The sequence below is a fragment of the Protopterus annectens genome, chromosome 5.part0 (assembly GCF_019279795.1).
Source record: "Protopterus annectens isolate FY-2018-M chromosome 5.part0, PAN1.0, whole genome shotgun sequence".
In the NCBI taxonomy this organism is placed as follows: Eukaryota; Metazoa; Chordata; order Ceratodontiformes; family Protopteridae; genus Protopterus; species Protopterus annectens.
The window spans coordinates 466,398,042-466,425,963 of record NC_056735.1 but is presented as its reverse complement, the minus strand read 5'-3'; the positions used below and the strand labels follow the sequence as shown (position 1 = coordinate 466,425,963).

General features: G+C 37.5%; 1 protein-coding gene across 9 annotated transcripts in view; it reads left to right on the top strand.

Annotated features, from left to right (window-relative positions):
* DMD (dystrophin) overlaps positions 1 to 27,922 on the top strand; it is a 9,298,038-nt gene that overhangs the window by 1,346,623 nt on the left and 7,923,493 nt on the right. For all 9 annotated transcript variants that reach the window (XM_044072398.1, XM_044072396.1, XM_044072400.1 and 6 more), the window contains exon 3: positions 19,406 to 19,498. In XM_044072398.1, coding sequence (XP_043928333.1) covers positions 19,406 to 19,498 — 93 coding nt within the window. The remainder of the gene's footprint in view (positions 1 to 19,405; positions 19,499 to 27,922) is intronic.

The window sequence follows — 27,922 nt, the reverse complement described above, 5'->3', positions numbered from 1 at the left end:
GAAATATGTGAGACTCCATAATGTCAGCCTATGTTTTCTTGATATAGGTTCGTTAACAAAGCAGATGGTCTGCAGGTGTAAAAGACTGACAATCTCTGGGGTTGGTAAAAATGCCTTGCCCTAGGGGATTATACAGTCTCATAGTTGGAATAATTAGTTGAGGGAACATCTATCAATATAGGGGGTGCAGAGAGGGCTTCCCCCTGTAAAAAACATGTAAAATTTCCTTGATTTATTGTTATTGCTTGTTGAAGTTAAACTGCCATTATTAGGGACATTTAAGATTTTTTTTTCAAACAAATGAAGGTAAATGTGTGTGTGTGTGTGTGTGTGTGTGTGTGTGTGTGTGTGTGTGTGTCTCTCTCTCTCTATATATATATATATATACATAGACACACACACATATAGTAACTTCTCCTACTAGGTTGCAGGATTATAGACCTATTACTACCCTGTACCCTATTACAAAAATATTTGAAAATCTTTTATACAAGTAACTACTCAAACACAGCATGGCTTTCACAATGCCAGTAACTCTGATGCCATTTATTGCAACCTAATAGAGGGACCAGTTACTGCTCGTCTGTTTGTTGATATGACTATGGCTTTTGAAAAGGTCAACCATTCCTTTCTCAGCAAATTCAGAAGACTCAACTTTGGAGATAACACTATCTGCTGGATTCACAGCTGTCCAAAAGAGGTGAAATTCCAAGTCTATATCAATTTCTCATTCTCTACTGCTGTAGGTGGATTGGACACTCTAAATTGACCCTAGGCGTGAGTGCATGCACTTGTGTGCCTTCCGTGGAAGGTTGAGTGCCAGGCTGGTAACTCGACACCATAAAACTCCACTGCCAATCATGAGCAGACAGGTGACCCACTAACTGGGAAAAGCCAAAAGAAGAAGAATGTGTAGTAGTGTTTTGACATGCTTAATTGAGATTTGACGACCTTTATTGTAATGGAAATGAAAAAACATCAACCTTTATTGAGGCACACAGAATCCAACATTGCAAAAAATAAAATAGTAAACATAAGGGCAGCACTCACTCACCCTGGTTAAGCAGCATCCCCAGTTGCTCACTTAATCCTAGTAATCATGAAAGCAGCATCCCCGTTTACCTCAATATCATCATCAATTCCATATTTCCATTCCAAGTCATAGTAATCCTGAAGGCAGCGTCTTCACTCACCTTAATATCATCATCAATTTCATATTTCCATTCCAAGTCATCCGCCATCAAATCATCATCTCAATTCCAAATATCCTGCTGAGGGAGACAGAAGAGGGTCAAGCCTGACCCTCTTCTCTACCCCTCAAGCCATCAAAAACAGGAGGGCTGGGAGCACATTAAGACCACACTAAAATGTGCTTACTCATACCAACTTCCCCTACAAAACCCCCTTAAGACATGCCCCTTATCCCTATCTCACTTCTTCTCTCAGCTCCCACCTTAATTAACTCTTCCCTACCCACTCCCTACCCACACAGACCTAACCTACCTGTCACCCTAATACCAACTCCCTCCCACCCACTTTACTCATCCAAGGTCATCCCATAACAAATTCATCTGTTCAAACTTCACTTGTCACAGTCCTAATAAAACACAAACACCCAAAGACATTTGATGACCTTTATTGTAATTAAAATGAACAACAAACAACAAACTTTATTGAGGCACACAGAATCCAACATTGCAACAAATAAGATAGTAAACATAAGGGCAGGGCACCCGCTCACCCTGAATAAGCAGCGTCCCCCACTTGCTCATTTATCCTAGTAATCCTGAAGGCAGCGTCCCTATTCACCTTAATATCATCATCAATTCTATATTTCCATTCCAAGTCATAGTAATCCTGAAGGCAGCGTCCCCACTCACCTTAATATCATCATCAATTCCATATTTCCATTCCAATTTACCATTATCAAATCACCATCTCATTTCCAAATATCCTACTGAGGGGGGACAGAAGAGGGTCAAGCCTACCCTCTTCTCCACCCACCAACCCGAAAGGCTGTTCCCCCTCAGACCATATTACCTTCCAATAGTTCCTCAGTCTTCAAACCTAGTTAAGGTTAAATAAATTCAGCCCAAATACATTAAAATGAACTCCATCAGACCTGTACCATACAGGATCCCTGTTTTCAACCTGCACATGTCACATCGTAAGCACCCCAACTTCCTCCAAGTATTGCACCAACGTAAAATTAACATACAACCTAACTCTCTGTACTGCTACCAAACTCCTTGCCCTTCTCCACCCTACTTGAAAATAATCTCAAACCATCTTAAAACCCAAGGACGGATACTTTCTCATCAATGCTAACACATCCTCACAAATGAGATAACCCCAAAATTCATTCCATTGCATCAAACTGCTGCATGTTTAACTGCCCAAAAGCCAAAAGAATGACCTAAGATGATGATTCTTCTAACAGCAGTAACTAAGTACCAGTTACCTGTAGCCTCATTGTGCACCACTGTACCAACCAGAAACTCCACACCCATTAGAATCCATTACCTTCAAGCCAGTAGCTAAGTAGCTATTGCCCACCTAGTGTTCACCCAGGTATGACCACATCACTCATCACTGTAGCAACTCAGACATCCAGCACTAACATGCTTCCCCCATCTGGGACCTTGCTGAGTAACACCATGTCAGCTGGAATGCCCATCACCATACCACCACCTGCACAGGGACAAAAGCAAAATGCATTAGTGAGTATATCAACTTTACCCATGTGGTACACATTATGGTAGTGGAGTGTACCACATCATGGTAATGAAAGGAAAAACAGTCAGTTCAATGAAAATTTTAAACCATTCCATACTCTGACAGTATAGTAAATCATGGACCCTGCTGTGACATCTAAGAAAAAGAGGCTTGCCTAACATGCCTCCCATAACCTTACTGCTCCTCCCACAGAATTCAAAATATACCCAACTGCAATTATTTAAACAAACCACCCAATTCAAACATGCCCAACTGCATACTTACCAAATAAAATTACCAGAAATTTCCTTACCCAGTAATCCAGTGGTCAAAACAATTCATTGCAGCTACATCCCCCACTTTGCCATTAGTGCCCGTCGATATTCCCCTTCTTGCAACCACACTGTGTCCTGCTCCAGCGGCCGAAAACCTCCATCATGATAAAAATCTCTGAATGACCTTGTGACTGCCGACCAAATTCAGCAAATGCACTGTATGGATCAACTTGCCTTCAACATGTACTAAATAAACCTTGCTAACCTACCTACCCAATTTAACCAAATAACCGAGTACCCATGCCTGTGGAAATTAAAACTTAGGCAGTTTGTATGTACCAGCAATAACCTTACTGTGCATAAAACAGGTAAAACATCTCTTGAGGGTGAACCTCACAGCCCTAAAATTTCACCAGGCCAACCCCTTTCATCCCTACCAGCTCTGCAAACCCCTCCCATTAAAAATGGTAATCCCACCATTAACTAGTTTCGAGGGAGCAATACGCTATAGCTGTGCCCAACTCCTAATTCTGACAGTAACTAAGAAAATAGTAATGTTCTGTCTCAGCAAACTTAAGCAAAAGCCTTAAAGAATGTAGAATAGCATAACCTGTGCATACAATAGCCAAACAAAGTGCAGCCTACCTCTAAAGAGAATCCCAGTCAGGCATGCCCACTGCAGCATAGCCAGACCCAACCTCCCAGCTTTCCATGTATCTGAAACTACCCGCATAAATGCCGTGCTCCTTTAAACTGTACCAATCTTAAAAGACCTACATAAGTAACCACTTCCTATGAGTCCAAAGAGTCACTCAAGGATACCCCTGACACCCACTGTAAAGCCCATAACCTGGTATGTTGCATTAAATAATACCTGCTTAAGAAACATCTCCCAGAAAATACCACACCTCTGGATCAATGCCCCTTTCATATAAACCTCACTTGTCCTGTTCTAAACTACCAGAACAACTACCTTGTTAACAGTCAATTCACCCTAGGGGTTCTCCCATGTCCCCCTTTGGACTAGGGCACAGGGTATCGGGTGCTGACTTTGAAATAAATCGTGGCTAACTTGCCCAGCCTTAAGTCATTAGTCTAGGTTTTTTTTTTTTTTTTTTTGAGCATCCTTGTTAAAATTGTTAGTAACGCATGAAACATGAGCCACCTTTACCTAATTGCTCCACATCACCTTATAATTGATCACATTCCAGTGAAATGTACCACCTTAGTTCAGCCAACTCTGGCTCACCTTGGGCTCCACTGCCACCGAGCCATACTTCTCTGTTGCCTTCTCTCTGTAGGTTGTAAATCACTGCAGGGGACATGAAGGCTGAACCAAAATGAATACCTTAAACGAATCACTCTGGGCTCACCTAACCACCAGAAGTAGGAGCTGCTACCACTACCAGCCCCAAAACAGCCCCCTCAATGCTTCTGCCATGTTCACTGCTCACCCTGAAAAAAGAAATAAAGCAGTTAGCAGGAAATAAATAAATCTACATTAAAGCTAACCAAAACATCAATTCAACTCTATGACTATTAAACCGCACAACACTAAAACCAGTCCACAATTAACTCTGGTAACTATAGTCAACATTAACATACCTAGCTAGCTACAAACCTCGGACCCTAAACCTTGAAATCACAGCAATGTACCAGGACCTTCTGCTCTGACCATCCCTTTCACCTTGCAGACCTCGCTTAGCCCACAAACCCTATTTACAGTCTATTGCTGTCAACTAGCCTACACTTAGCTCCTTCACTAATCTACAAAATACTCAGCCCTACCAAGCCTCAAACCAGGGCCATACACCCCCCTGGGAAGAATAATATAGCCTTACTCCTGCGAGCTACCAAACTCCATGTCCCCCTAACACCACCCCCCTTTGCCCTGCCTTCTTACTAGCATGAACTTTCATCCTTCATTCCTAACAACCCTGTATCCTGTTATACTTCGATTTATCTTTTCTTTTATTTTTTTTATTTTTATTTATTCCAGGAGAGGCAAACATGCCTCAAAACTAATTAAAGTGATGGCCATATAGGTCCAGCCTTGCACTACTGCTCATACAAAACCCAAAAAGTTGACAGAATAAATATGGTTTGCATGCCTGACCCAAGAAACCGCCACCTGCCGTCATTATTTCTCCCCCACACATTAGCTGCGCCAAAGACATGCCAATGCCTTAACCACAGGCATGTATGAAAGCTACTGCATCCCTCTCTATCAAGTTAAACTGCAGGAGAAAAGGATGACATGTGACTATGGAGTCATGCCTGGCTGTCCTGGAAAGTCCATGCAGTTAAATATAAGGCTGCATCTATTAAACAATTAATCGTGAAAAAAAAAAAAAAACACAGCAACCTTTGAGACTAGGGGCCCCACTGTGTTCTGAACTTTTTCTGGTTTAAAAAAAATTAAGTTGCAGTATCCAGTTTGCTAGTGTTCCACCTAGAAGCATTCAGTACAGAGTGTAACACAGTCACTTCCTGATATCATGTAGACACCAAGGGAGCATTTTCTCTTGAGCTGTCTTTGCTTAGGGCTTTGAACGTAGGTTATCACTGTGATCTTAACCTGAATCTTAAGTACAGTCTGTTTCCAATAAATGCTGAGGCAGTCTGTCACAGACTAAAGACCCCTTGTGAATTAGGAAAATAAACCTGGATTTCCTGACTTTCCACATATTGTAAAGGCTTGTTTTTTAGAGAGAAATAATATTGTTATTGTACTCTTCTCAGCTAAGATTTGATTTGAAATCCATGTTAAATCAGTTTTAATAATTATTTCCATGAGACACGCCTGATAATACTATCACAAAAAAAAGACTGATTAGAAAAACATGACATGCTGTAATACCTCCTTGCTACATGCTTTCTTATTCTGATGAAACTGAAAAACCAGTAACCAAGGTTCTAAAACACAGACTACATTTGTCTGCCATCCTAGCAGCTACATTGCGTATGCGCAAAAAACAAAATGACAAGAAGCCTACATTGCCAGCTGCTCATCAGCAACTAACCTCATAGCACCAGGGAAATCCACTAACCACACCAACAAAAAGAAACTCTGGCACTGATAACCTGCACAGGAAAACTAATTTGCCCAGTCATCCACCCTTGTACCTCAACAGACAGCCATGGCAATGCGCATGCACATTGCCACGGCTGTCCATGGCAGTGCGCATGCACAATACTACACACTAGCCCTGCATACCCGCGAAAAACACCACTACCACCAATGAGCCTCCCCCAATGAGCAGGGGAAACTGAAAGACCATAAACCCGTGGCTATCCCACCACCGAACCCTTTACAGAATGGAAATATACAAAAAGGATCTAGTTCAAAGCAAGGACCCAGCAAACCTGCGCGGCACCAGAGTGTGATTTCAAAATGCTAATCATAAAACAAACTTAAGATGTGATCCAAATTAGATACGCAGAAACACATTAATCCTTCATGAATTTGCCTTTGTTCCTTAAACAGGGTCTATATTAACATTCAACCTACACATTCCAATTACAGTATATTCACTAGAATAATACAAACATAATATATACCCAAAAATCCCATAACTTACGTGGCATTACCAAAGGCTCAAAACTACCCTGAACTCCACATAGTACAACAACCTAACGCATTCCTCTCATATTGCATCACTATAATTGTCGCACAGCACCACATTTCACCGTTTGCTTTCCTATTTTCTCAAAAATTAAATATATAAATACAACTCTTGAATTCTGAAAAAAAAATCAATAAGCAAGCTGTAGGGCAGCGGAAATGAATCATTTCTAAGGTAGGGGTGGGAAATGAAGCAGAAAACTGTTGCAGCAGAATAGGGTCCACCCTAGTAACAACAATGCAAAACCTACCTACAGAAAGAGCATGACATCACAGCCTGCCCATCTCACCATCAGCACCATACCATGCAGCAACCAACCCACTCACCACAACAGCCCTTAATAACAAAACACAGTAAGTCAATAATACTATACTACCAATGTAGCAACAGCAACACTCATTCTCCTTACATTCAGTCTTATAGATTCCCTCTTTCCCTCAGCCCTGCTTGCAAATCACTTTGCTCCCCTCACACTCTCTCCCTCTGTATTTCAACCCTACCTACTATTCCCTATTAATTAAGGCTACTACTCACCACAAATCCCTCCTCGGCTAGAGAAACAACAACGAGAAAAAAAAAAACAAAAAAAACATAAAAAACACCAGTCTCCTGCAGATAAAACCCCCGTTACCCAACCAAAGAATTGTACTTGCCTGTATGCCAGGAAACCTCCCAAGGCTTACCTTTACCACCTCAGGTTGTCAGGACGTGATCTTGCTTCAACAAGACCGCACCACACAAGACACACTGGCTAGGCTTATAAATGCCCTTGGGCAGATAGCCTAGTACTTACCTATGAACCTATACCCTGGGGATCACTGCAGTGGCTCTGCTGGACAGTGGTGCAGGGATCTGATGGCTCTGCTGGACAAAAGCACAGGAAACTAATCTAAGGGGGTGGCGAAAGCCAACACATTCTGGCTAGGCTTATAAATGCCCTTGGGCAGATAGCATAGTACTTACCTATGAACCAAAATGTGCTTACTCATACCAATTTCCCCTACAAACCCCTTTAAGACCCACCCCTTAACCTTACCTCACTTCCTCCCTCAGCTCCCAGCTTAATTAACTCTCTTCTACCCGCTCCCTACCCACACAGGCCTAACCTGCCTATCACCCTACTTACAGCCCCCCCCCCTTTACTCATCCGAGGTCGTCCCGTGACAAATTTGTCTGTTCCAAACTTCACATACCACCATAACCACCATAATTAATTCCCATCCCATCAGTAACACTATAAATACCACCAATAACTGCTCTTCCCTCCCCAACCCTTCAAACTCTTTCTCTTTTAAAGCAGTATCAGCTAATTATATAAAATCCTTCCTCTCCAAACTCAAACCCTGCTCCCCCTCAGCAGATAATATACCCTCTTATTTCCTTAAAATTGCCTCTGAACCCCTGGCCTATCCTCTGTCTATCTTGATCGACCACTCTATTTCTGAATCGTATGTCTCCTCTATATGAAAACAGTTATTTTCTTTACCCATTCACAAAGGTGTCAGTTCCTCCGATATATCAAACTTCAGACTAATCGCTATACTATCTCCTCTCTCTAAAATACTAGAGAAATGCATTCACAAGCAGATAATGCAGTATCTTCTCCAAGAAAACCTTCTCACACACACAACATGGATTCTGTCCTAATCATAGTGCAACAACTGCACTAATATCCTTCATCAACACAGTATTTCTTGCTCGTGATAATAATAAACTTGTCTCATGCCTGTTCCTCGACCTTTCTAAAGCATTTGACACTGTCTCCCACCCTCTCCTCCTGGAATAACTGACTTATCTAAACTTTTCCCCTACTACCATTTCCTGGTTCTCTTGCTATCTCTCTAACCACCAGCAATCAGTTAACTCATTCACTCCAATGAAGATTAGGAAGTTTGCACTGTAACTTCCAGTGGGCGGACCCTAAGCCTTTTGACAGAATCAAATTATGTCCTCACATTTCAAACAATTTTTCATATATCTGGAACCACGGTGGTTATGAAAGAAGTATAAATGGCAAACTCTTCAGCACAAACTATTTTTATAGTGGTAGTATTCTTTAGGTTCTGGGCAGCCAAGGTGGTGCAACAGTTAGCATTGCCACCTCACAGCAAGAGGTTCTCTGGTTCAATTCTCGGCTGGGGTGCTTTCTGTGTGGAGTCTGCATGTCCTCCTTGTGGTCGTGTGGGTTTCTTCCGGGTGCTCCCGTTTCCTCACACATCCCAAAGACATGCAGTAGGTGGACTGGACACTCTAAATTGGCCCTAGGTGTGAGTGTTTGCATGTGTATGCCTTCTGCGGAAGGTTGGGTGCCCGGCTGGCAACTCGACACCATAAAACTCCACTGCCAATCATGAGCAGACAGATGATCTGCTGTTGTGACCCCTAACCGGGAAAAGCCGAAAGAAGAAGTATTCTTTAGGTTCTATGTCTTGACCGAATTTTATAAGTCACAGTAAACACAGTAGCTATTACATTTGTAATATTTTGTAAACAACTTACAATATCTCAGCAACCACTCAAGTTACATACATACTGTCAGCAGCATTTTATTCATCTAGCTGAGAACTTCCATATGAGGCTAAAGAGTTCTGTCTGTGTTACTTGGTTGTTGGGAATTTAGAAAATTGTGAAAATGATATCTATATAAATTAGTATCATAAAAACAACATATCATAAAAACAACAGTTAGTATGTCTTTACCTGCACTAAACAGAGATCAAATATTAATGCAGTTGGGTTTGCCATTGTGTAAGCTTTAAGATGAAATATTTTAAAAAACTTGTACATGACATGGTTTTGGAATTATTGGTGCAAATATGAACAATCACTATTTGACGCCTAGAGCCATCAGTAGAAGTTAATTGCAGATGCACCTGGAGGCATAGAGCATCTGCTTTAGGCCTGTGATTCTTTTAGTGAGGTATTTCTGCGGCCTTTCCAGCTGTTGCAGATGTCTTGTGAGGTACATACCAAATGGGGCATTGTACTCTATAATGGGTCTAATGAGGGATGAGTACAGTGGGACAATGACTTCCTTTTTTCTGGATGAAAAGCCCTTAGAGATGAGGTGTGCCACATAGAAGGATTTCCTGACTGTTGTGGTGATGTGGTTATCGAAGGTGAGACCACTGTCCACCTGTGTCCCTAAGTCTCTCATCACACTTTCGGTGTTTAGTGTACTGCCACCTATGTGGTAATTCATGGGTACATGTTTTTTCCCAAAGGAGACAACTATACATTTCTTGGCATTAAGCTTGAGCCCATGGCTCTGGTACCAAGCATCTGTTTCTGTAAGGCCCTTTTGTAGAATATCCGCATCATTTGGGGATTAAATAAAGGCTCCCAGTTTGCAGTCATCTGCAAACTTTGTTAGCCAGAGTCCCTTAGACTTGGCCTGTACTTCAGAGAAGTAGATGCCAAACAAGAGCAGTCCCAGGAATGAACCCTGAGGTACTCCACTTGTCACTTGTCTGGAGCTGGATTTGGAATCGGCTACTTTTACAGTCTGGGTTTTGTCAGTAAGCCAGGGGGCAACCCATCGAGTGACGTAAGGATTTATGCCCAGCTTAGTAAGTTTATCTGTGATTCCAGAGTGGTGGATGGTGTTGAAGGCCTTGGTGAGGTCCAGATAGGCTGTGTGGACCACCTTACCCTCATCCACAACTCTGGAGACTGATTCAAAGAAGTCAGTCAGTTTCAGGAGACAAGATCGGCCCTTCACAAACCCAAACTGGTTGGGGTCCAGTGTTTCAAGGTTGCCACTGTCTTTGTTTATAAGTTCCATAATAATGTGTTCCATGCCCTTGCAGATCAGGCTTGTCAGACTGATGGGGTGGTAGTTCCCAAGATCCAAGATGGATACCCCCTTGTGGAGTGGGATAACTGTAGCTGTGCGCCACTCAGTGGGCACGGAGCCTGAGGTGAGGCTATAATTAAACATGACACTTAGGTGAGGTGCCAGTTCATTTTGTAGTTCATGTAGTACACAGCCCGGGATGTCATCTGGTCCCATGAATGCTGTATTCTTAGCTTTAGAGAGTGCAGCTTCTACCTGTGTGGCCATGATTACTGGAATTTGACAATCTTTTGGTATTCAGATGGGCCCTTTAGGAGGTGAGAAGGGGGTGAAGTTGGCACTAAATCAATCTGCCAGGTTATTGGCAATATCCTTGGGATCAGTATATTTAATGCCATTCTGTTGTAGCTCAGAGCATATCTGAGCATTGCCATTTAGATTCTTGACATAACTATAGAATGCCTTGAGGTTGTCTTTGGAATCTTTGGCAATTTTATTTTTGTAACTAGCTTTGGAGGATTTTACGAGGAATCTCCGCTTCTTGCTGAGGCTGGTAAGGGAGTTTTTTGCATCCTGGGATTTTTCTCTTTTTTCAACAGTTGCTTTCTTCTGTTGTATAGTTTGTTTATAGCAGGGAACCACCAGATTGACTTCCTTTTTTTGGATGAGAGCGTCTTGGTTCTATTTGGGATGGTACGATTCATGCATGAGTGTATGTGCTCGTACAGTGCCTTAGTGTAGGATTCAACAGTCTAACTTTAAGCCCCCATCTGCATGGGTGTACAGTGCCTTAGTGTAAGTGAATTTTGTTAAATTCTATTCTCTGAGGAGCTTTTCTCATCGGGTCTCTGCTGAAAATGAGCCAAAAGCTCAGTCAGACTAATACGGTTAACAAATGTAAAATAAATAAATAAATAATAAACACACGTGCGCGTGCGCACACACACACACACACACACACATATATATATATATATATATATATATATATATATATATATATATATATATAGATATATATATAGATATAGATACATATAATCATAGATTGCATATGTATGCGTGTACACGCACGTGTGTATATATAGTATATATAGAGAGAGAAGGGGAGAGAGAGAAGAGAAAATGAGACAGACAGTGAAGTTACAGTTCAGAATGGTATGTTAGTACAGAAAACGTACTCACCAGTTATACAATAGCAAAACAAACATCTTTTTAAGAACAAGAATGATCCGTATTCCATTATTTTCAGAATTCGTCATCTATTTTTTTTAGTTAACAACGTAGTGTAGAATAGCGGAATAGTATGAAAGTAGGTTGTCTTTGCCTTAAGTCGACAAAATCAAAGGCTGCACCTTTTTGTCTTGTTCAGTGCATGTAGCTAACTTTGGCAGTTACAGAAATTTAATATTTTGCTTATATTTCTGTGGACCTTTTCTCTCCCGTCCTCTGCTGAAAATGGGCTTCTGGCCCAGTCAGTCTTTCCTGGTAAACAAATGTAAATAAATAAATTAATAAATAAATAATGGCATTTATTTAGGTGTTATATTTCTCTGTGAAGTATTTCCTATTGCAAAATGAAAATATACACGTTTCCCTTTTTTTAAGAAGTTTAATAGTACCATTATTTTGATGGTTAATTGTTTACTTTTGCCTATCCCTCTGTATAAGGAGATTTAAATAACTTGGTCAACCATTAATCACAAATACTACTGTTATGATTTTTATAACTTTGAAGCACCATTCTCTGGTTTTCATTTTTGTGAACATTATTGATTGTATCACTCTTTGCACATGTCACATTTTGAATGGCTAATAGTCACATGCTCATGAATGCTCATTTTGCTTGATTGGCTGTTGTATAAGTGATGGAAATACAGACTAGTTATGACAGAGTACTGTTTGCCTGAATAATTATCATTTTGCTATAACATGTATGATGCGGTGAAAAGAGTTCAGTTAGATAATTGGATTCCTGAGGAGTCAAACTGTTGACTAGAATGAAGTGCCGTTTTTGCCACTTAACCTGTGCTGGTAAAGTAGAGTAAGATTTATAGTCAAGGACTTGCAGTCATTGATGGAGACCAATGATACAAATCTAGAGTTGTGTGCATAAGTAACACTCATTAGGTGGGGGATGGGTATGATATTCTCCTAAATACCCTGTGCTTGTGTCAGGATGAAGTCATACATGGACATGCCGAGCTCCTCTTTGTATCTTTCACCAGACTGATTATACTAAATTTCCCCATGTGTGTGGTCTCAATCTGATGGGTTAAGTCAGGCAGTTTGTAGTGCTGTTATCCAAGCCTATAAGTTGCGCAGGTACTGGGCAATGTGGAGTAAGAGTTGGAGAAGTGGGGGCCCAGGATATGTCTAACGACAGACACTTGGGGTGAAGAACCAAAGAAAATCTACATAAAAATGAAATCTCATACTACATTGTGATTAGGAATCAAAATAATGAACATTAAGTAATTTTTTGCTTGTGCATCTATGTATGTGTGTTATTTGTAAAGAACCTTAATTTAATATACATACAACTACATTTATTATGAAGATTTGTTAGCTATTATCTCATGCATTTTTCATTTTCACTGACCAAAGAATTTTGGAAAATATTCTATCTAAAACCCAACAAAACTACATTTGAAAATGTTAATACAAGGAGACCATTCTCATGTTATTAAAACAAATATGTATCCTATTCTTTTCGGAACATTCTGGTGGCTTTTTCTGAATGAGCAAAGAAATGATCACGATACTAATGTAGACACTCAGACAAAAATATGTCACTAAAAACAACCAGTAATACAGAAACAATATCATCTAGTGGTATTTCAAAAAGCAAAATGCTATGCTGAAAAGCTAATATCTATAACTAGTTCATAATTTTAAAACACTTTTAATACTACCCAAATCCTTAAAGCCTTGCATTTCGAATAATCACCAAATCATTAAAGCCTGAAGATGAAGTAGCTTTGATTCATAGCTCGCACATCACATCCTTTTTTCTTTAATATATTATGCACATTTGCTTTTATGTCCTAATCAACACTATCCAATAAATAAATAAAAAAATAAACAAATGTTGTTTAAATTTGAATACTGCAAGGTATGTCTAAATAAGGGATTGGTAGAATCCATGAGAGTCACAGTATTTCTTTTAAATCTCTGTGGCACCGAGCAAGATAGCTGCGTAATGTATCTCAAAGCTGTCACAAGTAGCTAGACATACAACACCTTGGGAATGTCAATCCTAATGCTGTTGTGGACCAAATATTTCACTTAAATAGTTGAAGGCTATAATCAAATCCACATTAACCATATTCTTTTCTATTTAAACCAGATTGGAATGTCCCCCACGGTTTCTGCATGACTGTTTTACCGTGTCTTCCCTCTTGAAGACAAACATGGGATCATGATCTTTGACCATATAAATCATATTGTGACCACTCAAATATTTCCATTTATTCCTGATAATGCTTTTAATGCCATAGCTATCAGAACTGTAAATTAAAAAGAAAAAACTTACTAGTGTTCTGCTTCATAGTACTTGAATGTGAAGGTCGAAAGCACTAAATCACTTTGGTGTTAGTCACTTTGACTTTTATGTGGTGTCCGATTTGTTTTTTTGCCATCACAGTGGTTTTATTTTTAACTTTTATTTTTAATTATTTTGGTTGTTAAGCATTGGCGTATGCAGCAAAAGCTTTTGTAAGATAATTTCAGTAAAACATTTATCAGTTGTCTTTTCATCAGATTTCCTATCCAAGAATAACTGTTTCAGTACAGACAACTTGTATGTATTGTAAGTATCATCACAAAAAAACCTCAGCAGTCTAAATGCCTCACTATTAATATCTTTAGTATTTACAAAATTCTGATGATGCCTCATGCTGTTTAGGAATGTCTGTATAATGCGTACTTTCTGAACACTTTGGAGCAAAGTCAATGTGTATCTGTATCAAAATAAATTGCAACATTCACAATTAGACTCTTGTTGGAAATGTCTTATAGTATAACTCCAAATATTCAAAAACTCTGAACTAACTGCTTCAAAGCTCTGCCAAATAATAAATGCTTCATCTGTTAAGGGCGAATACTATCTGCTTTTTGCAAGCTTCCCACAATTGCACATATACAACATTTCCTCACTAATTTAAAGCAATGTTGTAACTACAAAAGGACTGTTAATAGTTGTCCTGGCCAGTCAGCAGCTTCTTGATTATATCTACAATGTTTTATGCTAAAGACCCTTGCATTCCAATAGTCTTTGGCATCCTTAAGATCCATGTGGCTGTTTTGATCAACATATAAGGCCTATTATTTTTGCAACAGTATCAAAGACAGAACCTCTAACCAAATTTCTAGAAAAATGTATTAATAAAGTAGTGCAGCCTTTTCAGTCCTGTTTGTGGGACTTGTATTGTTTTCTGGAATATGTGTATTTTTATAAGCTTGCTTATTTATTTATTTATTTGTTTGTTTTTTGTTATTTGCAAAGCATTGCACCTCAGGACATTTGTTTGGACATGGTGTGGTGTTTATTTTGTATAGGTACCTCACTCTTTACATACTGACATAGACACAGCAGCATTCAGAAATACTTAGCACTTCTGCAAAGTGCTAAAAAGCACAATCTGGTATTATTTGCACTAGTCTAATGGAATCTGGCTAATTCTGCATGTCACATACTTATTTTTATACCAGACGCGTTTTTAAGATCTAGCCATAATCCCTTCAATTAGTTAAAAATAATAGTAATAATGCATAAGATTGTGTTGTCAGACAACTGTTTATAGTTAACAGCGTAATTATCAAATAAAGTAAATAGCATCTGTGAATTGTGCCTTTGCTATGCTCACTCATAAGCATCAGGAAGACTCCTTTCACTTTTGCATAAATGACTATGAAAACCACCCTTAGAATACCAACATTTACAAAGTTTTACCTAAATTCTTGTAGTTGTCATCCTTATTGTGTAAACAACCATATTAGAAGTCAGATAATAAGACTGACAAAGCTTGTCATAGATAATACTAATCGTATGCACGACTTGTCCCTACAGAAACTTTTATCTTAGGATAGAGAATATGATGAAAACAGAGATGGAAACAATATGATTCTTAATTAAGTTACATCACAAAGGATGTCTTTGCATCAATCATCTTTGAACAACTGTCAAAATGGGATTATCGACCCTTCAAATAGCACCGTTGAAGTAAACTTGTGCCCATCCATTCTTTTTATCTTACAGTATTGAGAGTTTTTGCATTAAAATATCATTAGGAATAACAGAATAAAAAAGAACAGGCACAGTTAAATATGTAAAAAGGCCAACTCCTGATGTTTGTGTACAAGTCAGGTAAAATGTGTTTTTTTTTTCCACTGGAGAGAAATTAATATTTGGTACAAAGGTTCAAGCAACAAAACATAGCAAACATGCCATTGTGTTGCCACAATGATATATGATTAATGTGGGCTCATAAATAGCTTCCAACCACTTAAATGAAATGTTTGGCCGACAGGCGCATTAGACTTGCTATAGGCATGTAAGATAGTTTTGAGGCAGTCACAGTGAATTTGCAGACATTCTTATGCTACCAAACACAAGATTTCTTCCAAGGCCTTATGCAGACAGACCTCTGAGAGTGTGAATTTCAAAGAGATTAATTTTTTTACACTGGATGGTGTTGGCAACACATACTAGGAGAGCATTTGCACAGTGTATGGCAGAAATAAAAGTTAGAAGGGCAGTTATGAATCTATATCACTTTATTTCCAGGCCTTATATTACAAGAGTTTTAAAGTTAAGGAACAGTTATAGCTATTAGCTTTTCCGTATATTTTACTTTACTTATTTACACTTTATTGACTGAGCTAGTCCCACTAGGGCAGTGGCCACTTTTAAAGGAACGTCCAAGAAATTTTTTTGTGGAATATGGAATAATTTGGTCATGGCAATTAGGAACTTCTCCCTCTATTTTGTTTTAAGTGCTGTGGGATCTTTTATATCCACCTGAGCTACCACCAACTCAAGCAGATGACATCTTGGTTTAGCATTTCATTCAAAGGATGGCACAGTCACTGCCCTTTCTTTCAGGATTGCTATGATGTGACATTACTTCTGTTTTACTGATTTTCTTTAGCCACGCAGTTTTGGTCTCTTTATATTAGACTTTTTCATTAATTTGTTCATTCTGTAAAAACTCCACACCTCATATCAGGGTAAAAGTACTCAGCCATGTCTTTTTTGCAAGCCAGTAACAGTATCCAGACATCTATCACTGTAGCATTATTTGTTGTTGTTTTTTAAAAAATTTTTTCACGTTTTCAGTGAATGTAGTTTGATTGGTTTAAATACTCACTCTATCCAGTTTGTTTTGCTTTTATTTTTCGACTGCCTTTGACAATACAGACTGCAGTTCCCAAACTCTGCACACCTGTCGTTAAAAAGTCACAATGTACAAACATGGAAAATGTTGATAACATAGAGCACAAATCAAATGACATGAATATTTTCTTAGAGCACCACTTTGGAGTATCATAAGACCTTCCTTGGGTTTATAAAGGAGCATTTCTAAGGCATTATTGAATTAGTGAGCAATGTCTTCACATTTTACAATACAACAACTGATGCGATTCTGATTCAGTGATCTGAAAAACATTAAAGTCTAAGGAAACTTACTTAGGCATTCAGTTACCTACCTGAAGGAAATAAGAAAGTTTAGCTTTACTGGAATAATTTGCCATCATTCATCACCTATGTATATATTTGCCTTTATGTAGATATTTTGCCTACCGAGGCCTTTGCCAGTAAGTTCTTATTTGCATTTTGATAAAATTCCTAGCTATTATCTCATAATTTATGTTATCTCTGTATTAAATATCATGGGGGAAGGTAACTATTTAAGTACACCAAGCAGTTTTCGAGTGAAATCAAATATAAGGTGTTTACTTTGTCTGTGACACATCTTCAGAAAATCATGGCTGAAGAAAGCAAGGCATATAATATTCCATTTGCAGTTATTAAAAAAAATATATATATATATCAGTTATAAGCTGTTTTCACTGCTGCAACCTAGTATGATAATACCATTTGTGGCTTTTGTTTACTTCTACTTGTCCTGTCTTTGTGACAAACGATTTTGCACAGACTAGACTCTGAAAATATATACATATATATATATATATATATATATATATATATATATATATATATATATATATATATATATATATATATATATATATATATATATATATATATATATATATAAATATATATATATACACACACACACACACACATAAAAATATATATATATATATATATATATATATATATATATATATATATATATATATATATGGGTCCCTTTCAGATGATCAAACTTTTAAAAGTTTGAATTTCATATGGCCAAGACTATATGATCGAACATTTAAAAGTTCAAACGGTCTGAATGGACATCTCCATACAGTGCAGAATGTGATGATTTCCCTTTTCCGCAATGTAGTGCGATCTCGGAGTTGGTATATTTAGATAGCAGGAGGTGTGGGGGTTGCTATAAATGTTAGTTAATTTTTTTTTTTTTTACCATGTTTGAACTTTTGAATGTTTGATCTTATGATCTCAGCCATATGAAATTCAAACATTTAAAAGTTTGATCATCTGAAGGGGACCCATGTATATATATATATATATATATATATATATATATATATATATTTTTTTTTTTTCTGTAATATAGCTTAGCTCTTTACTTTTTAATCTATTTTATGTTCTTTTTAGCATCACCTGCAGTAGTTTTGAAAACTTTGGTACTGATACCGACCGGTGCTATGCCTTTATAAAATGAACTGCCAACTTAAATACTCAAAATGATGCAAGTTGTGTTTTTTGCCAGTATTCTTTTTTGGCACAGTTTATAATATACTGTTATTGGCCTTTTCAGCTAAATTTACTTTCTGCAGTGTTTAAAAATTATGTAACAGAATACATCTCTTTTAGCAGATGGAGCATGCTGTCCCTGGCATTTTTCTCTCAAAATGTCAGTATTCATTTATTCCAGATTACAACTTTACTAAATAAAATTAATTTATGTTTATCATCTATATAACAGGGATCGTACTAATCATGCTCTTTATTATCTAAACATTGCCTTCTTCTTCTGCAGGTTCTAATGGTTACCTGTCACTTTTTAATGCAGTTCTCTGATAAAGATCAGCATTCATGTTTACTGCCTTTTGTTCAGTTCTTGCTCGCATTTCACATAAAATAAATTCTTCCCAGTTTTAGTCAAGTTCACAGACAATTACATGAGCATGATACTGAAAATATGTATTATAAAATATGGTAAATGATACCCCGGTGTTTTGTATCTGCAGCTGCATTTTATGTGACTCGTATACTAAATATAAACTGCTCATTTTGTGATCTCTATGTAATGTAATGACATGAAAGAGGAACAGTCCTCATTTTAACTCTTGCTGTTCTGACATATCAGGTATCAATGCATGAACACAAGATACTTTTATTACATTCCTTGATTTGTTTTATTGTATGATCTTATGATATTAGTCTTACACATTTTGTCCTGTGTTTTGATTGTGAATTTAATTCCCCTGCAGAGTAAGTAGCTTGAGAATGACACATTTATGCCACACATACGTGCATAAAAACATCTACGTACAAGAAATTGCAAATACGATATGAAGTACTGCATGTAATAGGGGATTGTCATAACAAAATTGAACATTATACACATGCATTGATTTAAAGTTGTACTGATTTAATTTTCACCTTTTCTCTACGGGTATGAAAAAAGGATGCAAATACACAGAAGAGCAAATGTAGCTATTTCAGCATTCTGTTAGAATATATTTTCTAGATGTACATGAATGTTGCAGTGTATTGTATTTAAGTTATAAAGGATATAAAAAGGAAGAACAACACATTTTGAAGCAACATTTCATTTTTTTTAATACAGGCTGGAAAACCTCAAATTGAAGACTTATTTTTAGATCTCAGAGATGGAAGAAAACTTCTGGAACTTCTGGAAGGCCTTACAGGCCAGAAACTAGTAAGTGATGGATTTTTTTTCCCATTTCCTGCTTCTATTTTGTTAGTCGAATTTCAGTGCATTTATCCCGGTAAATTGTTGTAAAGTTATGTTGTTATTTATTTTCATTTTGTTCAATGGGTTAGGAATTTACTTATTTATTTTATAGTTTGTTAACTGGGTAAGTGAACTGGCCCTTTGGCCTTTTTCAGTTACAGCGTGGGTAGAAGTAGCTATGCTGTGCAAAAGAAAACATTTTTAAGTATATAAAAAAGGAATCTAGGTATATTAATCTATGTATAAAGAAGAGCATGAGCACACTGTAAGAAGTTATGTGTGGTAACTGACGCCCTCACTTAGTACAGGGACATTTTGAAGGTAATATTAAGGGAGAAGAAGAAACAAAAAGTCAGAGGTTCAAAGAGGGTGTATTGCAAAATATAAAAGAGGTATGGGTGCCGGAACCATAGAGCGAGGGGGAGGGGAGCCCCCCACTTTTGCAGATCATCCATACCTCCCAACTGTCCCATATTACAAATTATTTTCATTTTCCGTGCCTCCCAACTGTCCGCGATGACATCAGCTCATCAGTTAAGCTCGCGGTGCGTATTTGTGGGTATCTGGCTTGTTTTTGCGAATGGGAATGGACAGAATTTATTTTCGGAAGCTGCCTGCTCCCGGAGGATGGAGTCTGTCAGAGTGTGTAATCTGCTGCCGGAGTAGTCTGGACTTTGTGTGTGTGTGTGTGGTGGTAGAGTGCTAAGAGACAGCTGTTCCTCTCTCTAACCGTTCACATATGTGGGATTATCAATGTCCCCCAACTCTGGAAGCTTTGCAAAACAATATAACATCTCAGGTCATATCACTCTTCATTGCTGCCTCCATTCTGACACATTGGACTGTTTTGACTGTGTTCTAGTTGCCAGACATGAAACACTAATGCTTCGGAATAAGAAATGCACAAGCCAGGGCTGCTGGTTAGCACATCTTTGCTGACTTGAGGAACATTGCAAAATACGTATGCCACAGGGATGCACGTGCTCATTAGTGCATGAGTGTCCCATGCACATATGCAGCAGTAGTTTTTATTTATATTTCTGGGAAAGGAGTGCCTTTGTTAACACTAAGAAGGCGAAATATAGATGTTTAATGTTTGTATATAATTCTGTTTATAGGCTGTAAGTAATGAAAGTATATTATGTCAGTACCTATAGAAATGAATAATGTGGGCATTGAAAATGGATAGTGGGTGGATTTTACAAAAGATGGCAATGTTATTTTATCTTAATTAAAATCGTTGAGTCCCAGTTTCTTTTATCTGATAATTCCTTTCTCATAAATTAAATCCCAACATGTGTCTTCCTGAGGACACAGGATCGCTCCTCTGAAGCATTAGAGAGTAGTACTTTAGCATCGAATAATTCGTAAGGTAAGCTTTAAGAGTTAAAAATGTTTAACAGCATTACCATTACCAGTAACAGGTCTCTGGACAGTGGTGTGTAACTGGATCATTCATTCCACTGATGGTATGGCATTGGCCATCCATCATCCTAGTTGAAAGCTGGACTCAGTCACTGGTCTTGGTATCTAGTATTGGTTATTTGACCTTCTGTCATGAAGATATGAATCTGTAATTCTCTTTAGGAAAGAGTTATTTGGTTTAGGGAATGTCAATAACCTAGCAACATGTTTCATGCTATAAGGATAGTTTGTGGTTCTTATTAAGTTTACATAATGCCTCCACATGTCTAAAATGGTATACATCAAAAACAGTTTTGTTTGTATCCAGGTCTAGCAGCTTTTATTAGTTCTACAGTTACTTCCTAGCATATGTTGAGGCATAGCAGGGGTGTAGAAGTAGACTGCTATCATGGAAATGTTCTGAATAGGGCAGTTTTGTCATTATTTGTGCATGCATTTTGCTTCATTGCCTACTGGAAAATGTTCAAACAATAAATTTAAAATGCAGTTGTGTGTGGAAGTAGACCTTTATGATGGCAATGTTCTGAATAGGGCAGTTTTGTCATTATTGGTTAATGCATTTTTGTTTCATTGCCTACTGGAAAAATGTTTAAACAATAAATTTAAAATGCAGTTGTGTGTGGAAGTAGAACTTTATGATGGAAATGTTCTGAATAGGGCAGTTTTGTCATTATTGGTTAATGCATTTTTGTTTCATTGCCTACTGGAAAAATGTTTAAACGATAAATTTAAAATGCACTCTAACTTGAGTCTAACAAGTGTGCTGTATTATACAAGGAATATAATTTAATACAATCTGGAAGGTGAATCAAGGAATGCATACATATATGCCTGGCCCTAAACATGTGTTTGAAAACAGCCCAGAGGAAAGTGGGAAAGGCTAAAAATCATGGGCAAATTTTAAGCTTTACTCTTGTTACCAAAGCAATGGATGAAGGTAGAACAGTTCACACCACATTACCTTGACCTGGCCAAGCCTTTTGACACAATCCCCTACTCAGGTGTAGTACAAAAGATGAATAACGTAGGCGCAAACACTTACATCACCAGCTGCATTTCCAACTTGGCTCACAGGATGCAGGAGATCAAAACAGGGGAAGAGACCAGTCACCTTTGGTGTCCCCTAGGGTTCGGTGCTAAGAATTTTTCTGTTTGGCCTATACATCTCAAAAGTAAAAGGATATACCAAAGAGTTTGGTCAGCTAAGTTTGAGATGACTGCAAGCTAGGATAAGTTATTGAATCCCCAAATGACTTAACCATCATGCAGGAAGGTTTGTCCCAAATAATAACTGGTGTCAAAATCATGACAATGCCCTCTGAGAACTGATCCAATTGTTTGGCATTTGGGAACTTGTGTGTACAGTGACCTAACATTTGACCAACATGTGCCCAGAGTCATAAGAAAGCCTTTCTATATTGCACAGCTTATAAACAAATTGATTGTGACTAGATCTAGAGATGTTGTTGCCCCACTTTACAAAGCTCTCATTATGTAAATCATTTTGTATAATGCCTACGTTGGCATGTATCTGTCCATCCCTATGCAACAATTGGAATACCTTCAGAGATACCTTACTAAAAGGATGTAAGTCCTAAACAATAGGTCTTGCATGGACCATCTCAAAGATTTAAAACTATACTCAGTATCCTACAGAGTGCTTAGAGCTTACATGTCTGGCATACGAAGTATCCTCTGACATAATACAGATGGACCTACTGAACCTCAGCAAGTCAAATGGCATCCAAAATACACAGTCCAGGTATCGAAACTGAATGTTGTGGAGAAATGGATATATATCACAGAGGCTACCACTGTTCTGGAACAGAATATCCATAAAAATAAAGCAAAGCTCATCCATTCATATTCACATGCAACTTGGATCTAAGGATGGGTAATAGAAAATGTACTCCAGGATTTCCCCTCATGCCACTAATGGATAGAGACAGTTCCTAAATGCTGCATCCCTTACATGGCCCCCTCAAATTATCTATGGTATGATCACAGTTGTTCCCACTAGGGTTAATATAAAATTATCAGCCATGGGGATAGCTAAGACCAATCAGAAAATGTTAATTCAAGCACCAAAAGGGAACTGGCTAAGCTTAAAATGTCCTCCAAGTGAACCTATGTTGTGGTAGTAAATACTTATAAAAAATTACCCTTTTTAGTTCACTAAGTGCCCGTGTCACCCCCCCCCTCCCCAGTCTTTAACAGCTTCTGGTACCTATGAAAATAGGGATATCTTCTGGTTATGCAAGGGAAGGCTTGAATAGCTGAACATCCTAGTCCGATTGCTAAATCACATTGCTTTATGAGAGAAATAGTAGATAGTGCTGATCTTTGTGAATGTAGAGATCCACACAAGTGTCATGCCATTATATGGAGCAGAACTACAAAATGCAATCATTTTCGTGACTGGAGTGGACAGTGCAGGATTTAGACAGTCAACCTTTAGAGATACAACACAGTAAAGTCTGTCAGATTTGATGTACAGGAATATGGAAACTGAAAAAAGTTGTTTACTGTAGCTGAACAAATATAGATTTCAAGAGAGTATCAGTGGAATTTATTAAATGTAAGGTATTGTCAGTGTCAAGATGTTTTAAAAAGTAAGTTTTAAGAATGTCTTTTTAAGGCATTCACTATTTACTTGTAAAACCTTGTCAGTAAGACTCGGTGGGGTTTTGTTTTTAGCCCTACTGATATTTAGCTGCTCTTATACAAAAATAGCTTTCATACTAAGAAGTATTTTGAAATATTATTTAGGAAATATGGAGAATTAACATGTTATACATTTTGAGGTTATAACGATTAAATGCAAAAAAAGTAAAAATGACAGAACAGAGGATCAGTGGTAACTTCGGTGCCACACAGCCCTAGTGCCTAAGGTTCAGTCCTGACCTTAGTCCTATCCAGTGTGGAGTTTCCTGCTATACCTGCAGGCAATTTTCTCCACATGCTCTAGGTTTCCACCACTTCTGAAAAACCTGCTGTTTGACACAATACATTAGACTGTTTAAGAATTTTTAGATTATATTCATGAGCGTGTTTGTGTGCATGTGTGGGTGTCTGTGTGCATTTCATATATGTGTGTGTATATATATATATATATATATATATATATATATATATATATATGTTATATTTTTTGTACAGGGTAGTGTTTGGCCATTATTCAGAAATGCAAGATTTTAGTAAATGTAGTGATAATGCATCTTTTTGGTGAGATATAGAACAGTTATGCATGTTTTATACAGGGTGGTCTAGGGACTTTTTTCAATGTCATTTGGCACTTTTTGATAGTAAGATGTATGCTATGTATGGAAATTTTATTGTCATCAAAGGTAAATGTGAAATAATGTGCTACTAGCTTGATGAGAGACCAATTATTACTGTCATCTGCAGATTTTGATATTAATGCTTGTGTTGGAGAGAAAATATCTTGCATGTTTCTGCAGCAATTAATGATTATTAGAATGAGAAAGTCTTTTTCCATTTATCAAACCACTTTGGAGGTAGGGTTGGGAGGAGTCCTGTTTATGATAAGAAGAATGGCAAAAATGTGATAATGAACAGTGAAAAAAAAAAAAAAAAATAAATAATGAAGGTCTGGTGATCTATAGTAGACTTGACTTATACTAATATTAAGTGGACATTATAAACAGGGTATTGTTTTAGTAATAGGTAGTTCTACTGTGAAGCATATAGATACCCCCCCCCCCAAATGGCTGGATAAGAATAAGGTGACTGTTAGATATCCTTCTGCAGCCATGATCTAGGATGTAACAAGGGCTCTTTGATCTCTCAATTTTATATATATATATATATATATATGTGTGTGTGTGTGTGTGTGTGTGTGTGTGTGTGTGTGTGCGTGTGTCTTAGGCAGGAAAGACACTGGCCTTGATGACAAGATTCAAACACAAGATCATTTTTCCGTAATAAATGGGTATGTAGCTGATGTCATTCTAGGAGGTATCCAGTACATGTCAGCTTGGGAAAAGATGGCTGAGAAGCCTTCCTGCTTTGCCTGGGATGGTCTGCACATCTCCTACCAAACCTTTTAGATTCTGGTTAAAGCCTGTTCTCCCCCTGTAGTGCCTTTTTATGCAGAATTCATCTGATGGACAGTCCAGCCTAATACATTCTAATTTAGAACACTTTAATATGGTTCTACTCAGTGGCAGGAGTCTAAACAATACAAACAAAAATGTATGAACTTGAGGGTCTCCTGCAACCTGAACTCAGTCATATTTATTTGTAGTTATAGAGACATGTTTTAAGAGTAATGAAATCATTCCCTCTACTCCTTGCTATAGTGCCTATCAAATCCTCAGACCTATTTGCCATTTAGAAGCATTAGCTAGGATTATCTAAGTACGGCAGATGCAACATTTGTTGATTTCCTTTCTGACAAGCTGTACTTGAGTAGTGGAATCTGTTGGGGGGTGGTCTCTTTACTCTTTATTTGCCTCATACTTAAAGCCATTGACAAAGAAAATAAGGGACTCACCAGTTCAAGTTAATAACTGGTATTCTACTCAAGAAAACTTCTTTGCAGATTATATTATTTTGTACTTGATCAATCCAGGCAATGAAATTTCAGTATTGCAAATTATTTTGAAACCATTTCAAGTTTTTTTCTTGATATAAAATAAATGATAAAACAAAGGCTATATCGGGTAAACTGTATTTCCACACGTGAATTGGTTTAGCAATATTATATTTTTCCGTATGTGATAGTATGAAGTATTTAGATGTATGAATCAAAAAAGGAATTCTATTATGGCAGCTAATGATATGCGATAACTGACAAAGCAAAAGAAGACAAAATTAGACAAGATGGAAGCTCTTAACTGTGGATATGGATAGTAAGGAAAAAGCAGTGAAATATTTGTTTCTAATCCCTTTCAAATTTTATGTAGATCAGGCATATCTTTGTCAACCAGAGGAAAAGCTGTGGACCATAATAAGTAAAGAACTGAAGGATTCTATTTGGGAAGGAAAGATAGCAGTGTTAAGTGGGATACGTTGTGTCTTCCCAAACAACAAGAAGATTTAGAATTACCAGATTTGAAAGGGTTTTTTAAAGCTGTGCAGTTAAGACTCTTATGCGTAACATAAGCAGCAGACCACAAATCAAAATTGAAACGAATGATGTTGAAATGGGGGGGAAGGGGTTGTATGCAGACCCTCAAGAAGAACAAAAACAGCTATACAGAATATTATAGCTCAATAACATATATCAGCAGTACAGTGCAGTCCAAATGACACCAGAACACCAAAAGCCATTTTAACTTTTATTAAAATAAAAACAGAAGAGTTAATCACCTTCGCTCTCACAGGAATAGCTTCAGAGCTCAGTTAACCACAATAAGAGCATCATTTTAATAGCCATATAAGTCACATGATCTTCACAAAGACCAATAAAATAATTTAAAATCTAATTGCTTCAATTTTAGCCACAGAATTAATAGATATTGCCTCATTTAAACCTGGATAGTGAGTTGCATCAAGTCTAATTTGCCACTTTAGCTCACATGCATGCAAGTGTTCATCCACAATTCTACCTTGAACATCCTTTAAAACTTTATTCACAACTAAAAAAAAACAAATGAATGATTGGGAAAAACCATTACATGCCTATATAATGCATTATTTTTCTGCAGTTCTTAATATTTAAACAGTGTTTGTAAATTTGGTTCCTTAACCTTCTTGAGGTCTTCCTCGCATAAAATGCAGAACACTGATTACACTGGGCAAGATATACTACATTAGTACTATTACAATTATAGTGGGCCATAGTTTTATATATAACATTTCTAATGACAAATTCATTCCTATAAAGAATATATGGACATTGGGTATAACATCCACATTTCCTTGTGCTAATTCCTCTCATTGTTGCATCTCTGCACCCCCATTTTATCCAATTTTTAAAAGGCTTATCTTTTCTAAATACAAAAACTGTTTTTTCTCCCATTTTTTCACCTGCACTTAAATCACTCTTAAATATCTGCCAGTTTTTATTAATCACATCCCTAATAGCCTTACTATCCAAGGTATAGGTAGAAATAAAAGCTCTCCTATTATTGACGAAGCTATCTTTCTTAGTATTTTGCTCTACAGTTTTTCCACTGCCGAGAATAGGCTTATAATAACTGTTCTCTCTCTTCTTAGTTACTTCATTAGTTACTTCTTCCAAAAATTTATTAGGATAACCCCTCTTTAAGAATGTGGAAACAACCATTTCACATTCACTGTTAAACATATCCTTCTCTGACAACACCCTTGCTATACTTACTAGCTGGCCCTTGACTACAGCCTTTTTTTCCTGATGAACTGGATGCCAGCTAGAAAAGTGCGCAGGTATGCTTTAGAAAATGTAGGTTTTCTGTAAATATTAGACATTAAATTTCCTTTTTCATAATTCTTACATATCTCTACATCTAAAAAAATTAATACTCTCTCTATCATAACATGATGAAAAGGACAAAAAAAAATTCACTGTGGTACGTATATAATGTAAAAATTCTTCCAATTTACTATGGGTATCTTTCCATAAAATAAAAATGTCATCCAAAAATCAAGTGGACATGACCCAACACCTATTATAGAGGCCATTAATCACATACTGATCTTCTCGTTCAGCCATGACATAATTCACAAACAAAGGGGCACATGCGGCCCGCATGGCCACTCCTGTTGTTTGCCTATAAAATTAACTTTTGAGTGTAAAAAGTTATTTCCTAATACCACTTCCATTAAATGTGTCATAGCAGCCATTCTCCAACTTTCCATTTGGAAATATAAATTTGTTTTTCAAAGTACTCCAGCCCTTCATTGTGGAAATCACTGAAAATAAACTATGAGCATCCACAGTTACAAAAATAAAATTAGGATCAAATTCCACACGATTCAACTTACTCAAAAATTCCCAAGAATCTTTACATACTTGCT